This window comes from Cebus imitator, unplaced genomic scaffold, assembly GCF_001604975.1.
Source record: "Cebus imitator isolate Cc_AM_T3 unplaced genomic scaffold, Cebus_imitator-1.0 Scaffold763, whole genome shotgun sequence".
Classification (NCBI taxonomy): domain Eukaryota; kingdom Metazoa; phylum Chordata; class Mammalia; order Primates; family Cebidae; genus Cebus; species Cebus imitator.
Genome location: NW_016108078.1, coordinates 246,856 through 254,993, shown reverse-complemented (window position 1 = coordinate 254,993; position 8,138 = coordinate 246,856). Strand labels below are relative to the sequence as shown.

General features: G+C 42.2%; 1 protein-coding gene across 1 annotated transcript in view; it reads left to right on the top strand.

The window, feature by feature from the left end:
* PHF8 (PHD finger protein 8) overlaps positions 1–8,138 on the top strand; it is a 75,814-nt gene that overhangs the window by 17,598 nt on the left and 50,078 nt on the right. Inside the window, exons 5-7 of the mRNA XM_017519648.2 lie at positions 1,173–1,262; positions 3,037–3,339; positions 4,103–4,206. Of these exons, the coding sequence (XP_017375137.1) occupies positions 1,173–1,262; positions 3,037–3,339; positions 4,103–4,206 (497 nt within the window). The remainder of the gene's footprint in view (positions 1–1,172; positions 1,263–3,036; positions 3,340–4,102; positions 4,207–8,138) is intronic.

The following is an 8,138-nucleotide window of genomic DNA, read 5'->3' as shown; positions in this document are numbered from 1 at the left end:
GAAATGCTGAGGAATTTTTTTTTAGGTCAGTCCTCTGGATACATAAATGAAGTGAAAAGTGGTAGAAAAAACTCACAAAGGAAAACCGTGAGATCTACATAAAAATGTAAATCTCAGTACTGAAAAAGAGGGCAAACAAAAGAGAGGCAACTAACAGGGATCGCTCTGGGTTACTGTTGAGCTAGCTGTGGGCCAGTAGCTGCTCAGCACAGAGTTCCTTCCTCACAAGTGGAGAGGCTGGCTTGTCCTCATTGATCTCCTTGAGGTCCCTGACTTTTTTGAGGGGTATGGCCCAAGCCCACAACTTAGTTCCTTATACCTCTTGTTACTGTCCTTTATTAGATAGATGTTTTCCAAATATTTTCTCTCAGTCTGTGGCTTGCAAAGTAGCAGAGGTGCTGACATAATAGAGGTTTTTCTAAAAGAACTTTTGCTTTTTAAGTCCAGTTGATCAAATTTTTTCTTTTCTGGTCCATGCTTTTTATGTCTTATCTGAGAAATCTGCCTAACTGAAGGCCACAAAGATGTTCTCCTCTGTCTAAAGCAGGGGTTTTCAGCTGGGGTGTGGTGGCTCACGCCTGTAATCCCAGTACTTTGGGAGGCTGAGATGGGCGGTTCACCTGAGGTCAGGAGTTTGAGACCAGCCTGGTCAACATGGCGAAACCCCATCTCTACTAAAAATATAAAAATTAGCTGGGCGGAGTAGTATGTGTCTGTAATCTGAGCTACTGGGGAGGCTGAGGCAGAAGAATCGCTTTCAACCCGGGAGGTGGAGGTTGCAGCGAGCCGAGATGGCGCCATTGCACTCCAGCCTGGGCAACAGTAGCAAAACTCTGTCTCAAAAATAAAAAACTCATAATATTTTATGACAGCTTACTAATTTGTGTTGTCGCATTCAAAGCCGTCCTGGATAGTGGGTTGGACAAGCTTGGTCCAAAGGGTTTACAGTTTTAGGTTTAACATTTAGGTCTCTGATCCATTTTAAGTTTGTGTTTGTGTGTATGGTGTAAGATATGGATTGAGGTTCTTTTTTTTTTTTGCATGTAGATATCCAGTTGGTCCAGAACCATTTGTTCGACTACCCTGTCTCCATTGAATTGTCTTGACCTATTTGTCCAAAATCAGTTATCTCCTTGTGTGTGGGTTTATTCCTCATGCCTCTTGTTTGACAGGCTCTGCCAGACCATGAGGATGAGATCCCGGAGACAGTGCGAACTGTACAGCTCATTAAAGATCTGGCCAGGGAGATCCGCCTGGTGGAAGTAAGGAGCATGGGGCAGGGAAGTGAAGGCATTTGGGAAGGCCCTGAGGCTCAAGTGACAGGTTAGGCCTCTGCAGTTAGCATTGAGAGCCCAGGGGGAAGTGTCAGCAAGACCCTACTAAACACCCAATTCATTTGTTCAAATAATTACTACTGTATTTACCCAAGTGTGCCACACGTTGGGCTAGGCTCTTAAAATGTGTAAATAGTGCCTGACCACAAAGAACTCAGCCTAGTAGAGGATCTGAGCAAAATTAACCTCTCTGGGCTTCAGTTTCCTCATCTCCAAAATGGAGATAATTGTGCCTACTCAAGGATTGTTAAAAGGATTAAATAAGGTAATGTAGGTTGAGCACAAAAGTAGAGTGCTGGGCACACAGAAGGTGCACAATAAATTCTGATGGTGGGTCATGGTGGTGGGTGGTGGTGGCAGTTGTTGTTGTTATTAATATTTTGACTCAGTCTCTGCATTCTGCAAAATGACAGTTCTCTCGGGGTGAAGATGATTACAAAGCCATGTTTCAACAGGTGGCATATACCAAGAGGCAGTAAGGTATAGTGGTAAGAGATTCAGAGAAACCTGGGTTCTGGTTCCTGCTCTGTCACTTGCAAGCCTTTCAGAGCCTCAATTTCCTCATCTGTAAAGTGAGGATAACACTAACTTTTCAGAATTTTGTTAGGATAAAAAGCTAATGTATATAGAGCCCCTCGCACAGTGCCTGGCAGAGTAAGTACTCAATAAATGTGAGCCATTGTTATTAGTAGACTTCATAGTGAAAAGATAAGTTGGTGTGGGATGGTGAAGTAGCAGAGGCACCAGAGGAGAATTAGACTTTCCTTTAAGCTCAGAAGCTATAAAGTTCTATTTAGTGCCCAGGATATATACGTCCATGCTGAAGGGTGGTCAGAGCGAGCTGGGAAGTTGGGCTTCTAGCCTCACTGCTTGCAGCATGTGTCACTGCCTGCACCATAGCTTACAGTGTCCACTTCCTACCTCTCATTTTCCTCCACTCCCATCTGTCAAAATCATTCAGGATAGTTAAAGGCATACCTTTTCTCCAGCACTTCCCACTTAAACCACAAACTTTGGACTGGTTGGAAGAGGACTTAGAGATAGGTTATATGTGGTCCATGGGCTTTCAAACATTTTAAAGCAATGGAATCCTTTTTTTAAAAAAAGACATTTTAGGGGAAGCCCAATATTTAAAGCATAGCTGCTTTGAATAAGATGAAGGTGGGAGGCCTCGGGCTCCACTTGTTCTTCTCATTCGCCTTCTATCTACCCCCAATTCTTAGGGCTTCTCCCAAGAAGCTCAAAGGAGCCACAGAACATCTTCAAAAATCACCTTTCCAGTTACAGCTGAGCAAACAGTCTCAAATGGTCAGATAACTTTCCTCAGGTTACAGAGCTAGCTAGTAGCTGAATTGGGACTAGAACCTCTCTCCTTCTCTTAGATCCTATAGTCCTTAGAATTTGAACCACAGATTAATACTTGATTGTTTTCTATCTCATGTCAGCTACTTATGGAGTATTTTCTCTCCAATTTTGACAGTAGTGTTTTGCTCGTCTTCTTACTTGTCAATGGCTGGGTAAAGAAATGCCACCCAATAAATTCTTGATGACTCATTATGGAAAAGCTAGGGTGTGCATACGTGGAGCATCTATAAGCCACTTCCATGGCAGTACCATTGGTGCCAGAAACAGACCTCTGCTCTTAGTGTTGAGAGAACCCTTGAGTAAGCTCTAACCCCATCATGTACTAACACTCTTGTAGGACATCTTCCAACAGAACGTTGGGAAGACGAGCAATATCTTTGGGCTGCAGAGGATCTTCCCAGCTGGCTCCATTCCCCTAACCAGGCCAGCCCATCCCACTTCAATGTCCATGTCCAGGCTGTCACTGCCCTCCAAAAATGGTTCAAAGAAGAAAGGCCTGAAGCCCAAGGAACTCTTCAAGAAGGCAGAGCGAAAGGGCAAGGAGAGTTCAGCCTTGGGGCCTGCTGGCCAGTTGAGCTATAATCTCATGGACACATACAGTCATCAGGCACTGAAGACAGGCTCTTTCCAGAAAGCAAAGGTGGGTGCTGGCCCATGGGTTCAGCCCAACCCTTTTGGGTGTCCCTTGGAAGAGCAGGATTTCAAAAAGCAGGCTATCCTGTCTGGCTACCATGTCCCTTAGGCCCCCTGGTGTTTGGCTACCAGTCCCACTCATTTAACAGGCATTTATTGAGACCTTTCTATGCTGGGCACTGTGATAGGTGCTGTGGATGTAACTCTCAAGAGGCTGACAGGCGAGTGAGAAAGACAGACATAAAAATAAAAGAGTGCAATCAAGTATTGTGAATGCCACAATCAAGAGTGTGTGTGGGACCCTGAGATACAGAGGAGGGTTGATTCTGTCTGGATAGGGAAGATTTTCAGGAGCTCTTTTTAGAAAACATGACACTTAGCTGAATTTTGAAATGCTAGGACGGGAATGAGATTTGAAAACATTGCATATAAGTGTCAGGTTGTAGTCTTGAGCATGAGCAGGTCCTTGAGAAAAGCCTTCCACCAGGGCTCCTTCTTGCCTCAGGATTGTGATTCTCTCCATGGGCACCTGAAGATGTGCCCCCTCTTTTAAGAGAACATGGTTCACAAGATTGATAGGTATCCCCTGAACCAGCACACATTTTCAACCTCCTGCCCCTGTGATCAGTAGGGGTGGGGGGACGGTATAGCAGAAGGCCTTGGCTCAGGTGGTTTTCAGTGAACTCAACCAGTGAATCCGGAGGGAATTTGGCATCTTGATTCCCAAGGGAGTCCCAGACAGGTGACAACTGAGCCTCCTACTCCTGCAGTTCAACATCACTGGTGCCTGCTTGAATGACTCAGATGATGACTCACCGGACTTGGACCTTGATGGAAATGAGAGCCCATTGGCCCTATTGATGTCTAATGGCAGGTGAGTTGGGAAGGAGGATCACAGAGGTAACTGGAATTGTCAATGGTAATATGCCACTGAGACAGGGAATGGAGTTGGAATCTAGGGGTTGGGACATGGGCGAGGAGGGACAGTACTTAGGGCAATACCTAGATATTAATGATGTGTCATTGCTTAGTTCAGTGGTGTTGGAGGTGGGTAGAGGGAGAGGTCTGAAATTGAATTGGCAAGCCTGAGAAAGATTTTATATTAGTTCTAGAAACTTCAGCAAGTCACTGGGAGAGAACCACGGGTAGAAATTAGTATAGCATACTTATTAAAAGCATTAGTTTTTTCTACACCTTTTGACTTGCCATTAGATTTTTAGGAATTTAGTTTACAGAAATCCTTGTACACAAGTATATAATGACAAATGTTCAGTATTCACTGCACCGTTGTTTGTAATAGTAACTGGAAACATCCAAATGTTCATCAGTAAGGGCTGGATAAATGATGGTATATCTATAGAATATATGAGATAGTTCAATATCTATTGACACAGAAAGATGTTCAAGGTATATTTTTAAAATCAGGTTACAGAATAATACATAGGAATAGTTCCATTTTTACTTTTAAAAAGGCATGTATGCACATGGGTATGTATATGCACGTATGGAAAGGCAATATAGAGACTTTTGTATTTTTTTGAAGAGGTTTGAAAATGTAATTTACAAGGTTTAAAAATAAAACAATGTGAAAGAGAACAGTGAAAAATCTCACACCCATCTGTTTTCCTGTTTACCTCCCCATGGACAACCAATGTCAGTGGTTTTCTTCCAGAGATACGTATGTACATTTAGGCAAATAGCGTGATGTGATATGTGTGATGTGTGTGTGTGTGTATGTAAATAAATTAAAAAAAAAAATAGAGATAGGGTTTCTGTATTGCCCAGGCTGATCTCTAACTCCTAGACTTAGGTGATCCTCCCACTTTGGCCTCCAAAGTTCTGGGATTTCAGATGTGAGCCACCTGGCCTAGTTACATATTTTATGCTTGTTACACCAAGTTTTTTTTTTTGTTTTGTTTTTTTTTGAGACAGAGTCTTGCTCTGTTGACCAGGCTAGAGTGCAGTGGTGCGATCTCGGCTCACTGCAACCTCCGCCCTGTTGGTTCAAGTGATTCTCGTGTCTCAGCCTCCCAAATAGCTGGGACTGCAGGCACACACCACCACATCAGCTACTTTTTGTATTTTTAGTAGAGACGGGGTTTCCACATGTTGGCCAGGCTGGTCTCGAACTTCTGTCCTCAAGTGATGCTTCCCTCAGCCTCCCAAAATGCTGGGATTACAGGCATGAGCCACCGTGCCTGGCCTTGTTATACCAAGGTTTTTAACAGTGGCTATCCCTGGAAAGTATGATAGGGAGGTAAGAGAGCAAATTTTCACTTAAGTAGCATTTGAATTTTGTACAATGAGCATGTATTTTCTTTAAGTAATTTTAAAGGAACAATTTTTAAAAGAATAAAATAAAAGCTGTTTGCAACAAAATCATGGGCTTGGGAATCAGGCAATCCCAAGTTTAAATCCCAGCTGTGACACATATTCACTGTACTACTTTGGCAAACTAATTAACCTTTCTGAGCTACAGTGTCCTCATTATACGTACTCTATAGTTAAAATTTACTTTACAAAAAAAAAAAAGAAAAAACAACAACAACAAAAAACTTATTTAAGGCCAGGTGTGGTGGCTTACACCTGTAATCCCAGCACTTTGGGAGGCCAAGGTGGGAGTATCACGAGGTCAGGACGAGGTCAGGACGAGGTCAGGAGATCGAGACCATCCTGGCCAACATGGTAAAAACCCATCTCTACTCAAATACACACACACAAAAAAAACTAATTAGCCTGGCATGGTGGCATGTGCCTACAATCCCAGCTACTTGGGAGGCTGAGGCAGGAGAATCGCTTGAATGCGGGAGGTGGAGATTCAGTGAGCCGAGATTGTGCCACTGCACTCCAGCCTGGGTGACAGAGCAAGACACCATCTGAAAAAAAAAAACAAAAACAAAAACATAAAACCTTACTTTAGGGTTGTTGGAGGATTAAATGAGATAATATATGTAGAATGTTAACCATAGGACCTGCCATTATAATAAATGCTTAATGATAATAATAAATGATGAAGATAGAGACAAAAGTATTCACCATGAATATGGTGATAATAATGTGGCTATGGCCAGAATCTAGGAAGATTGTCACAGAAAGCCTGAAATACATCAAGGCAGATGCAGGGGAAGGCATTAAGGGCTATTTTACTCAGAACACTAGATAGCAGCAGTCAAGAGTCAAGTGCAGAGTATGAACAATGTAGGAACACAACCAACCAAGGTAACTTAATAAGAGGTAGGAAAAAGTTATCTTCAGGTTCATCTGGGCCCACCTGTGTGGTAAATAAGGGAAAAGGGAGTGAGAGTAAGGCAGATTTTGAAAGCAACAGAGCTATTTTTGGGGGTTGAGAATCCGGTTACTAAAGTGTAAGATTAGAGAGACTGCTGAATATTGCCTTTATCCAGAACTCATGATAGGTCTGGAGAGGAGAAAATTTATAGAGTCCCGAATCCAGCCTATAATGGCTATTGAGGATACAATAAGACATTTCCTGCCCCCCACCCCGCCAGCGGTCCCTCTTGTGTTGCTGCTTATTACCTGCTGCAGCTGCCAGAAGCTGTTAAGTGAACCCAGATAGTCAAAGTATAGAAATATTTACAGATGATATGATACTATGTCTGGGCTTCTCTCTAAACTTGGTGTTTTGCAGAGAGTGGGGTATAGATGAAACAATACTGGCTGTATTGATCATTGCTGAAACTTAGCTGAGTAATAGGTACATGAGAATTCATTATACTTTTGGTTTTTGTGTATGTTTGAAATTTTTCTTTAACATTTTAAAAAAAATTATTAGAGACAGGGTCTTGCTGTATTGCCTGGGCTCAAGCAGTTCTCTCTCTCTCTCTTTTTTTCCCCCCATTTATTTATTTTATTGCATTTTAGGTTTTGGGGTACATGTGAAGAACATGCAAGACTGTTGCATAGGTACACACGTGGCAGTGTGATTTGCTGCCTTCCTCCCCATCACCTACATCTGGCATCTCTCCCCTTGCTATCTCTCCCCAGCTCCCCACCCCCCACCATCCCTCCCCTATTTCCCCCCAACTGACCCCAGTGTGTAGTGCTCCCCTCAAGCAGTTCTCTTGTCTCAGCCTCCTGAGTTAGCTGATACTACAGACATGCACTACCACAACCCAGCTGAAATTTTTTTATTTTTTATTTTTATTTTTTTTCAGGGTGAAGGGAAGGAGGCAAGGGTCTGAAATACTTAATTACTAGAAGTTAATAAAAGATCGGGTATACATAACTATCATTTATTGAGCATCTGTTCTGTGTCAGTCTATCTTAGCTGTTTACATATACTATTTGATTTAATTCTCACAACAACCCCAAAAGTAATTATTATCATCTCCATTTTGCTAATGTGAAAACTGAGAGCCAGAGAACTTTATAATATTAGCTACATGGAGCAGTTGACATGGATCAGGCTCTGTATGAGCTCATTTAATCCTCAACTCTCTGAGGTAGAAAACAGGTCAGTTAAATAATAGCCACTTCACTGAAAGTCAGTTTAACAAAATTACAAAAGTTGCTGAATGTATCAATATACTGATTTACCAAAAACATGTTTCTTTTTAACTGATTATGAGGTTTTATCTAGCAGTTTGTATTGGTTAATATCATCTACTATGTGTTAATGGGATTGTCTAAGCCACTTTTGAGTTCTGGACAAAGGCAGCGTTCATTTCAACCAGTAGTCATGGGTTTCTTCACTTACTGGCCAACATTTGTTATTTTCTTTTTGACTATAACCATTCTGGTGGATGTAAAGTGTTATCTCATTGTATGTGTATGTGTATGTTTTTT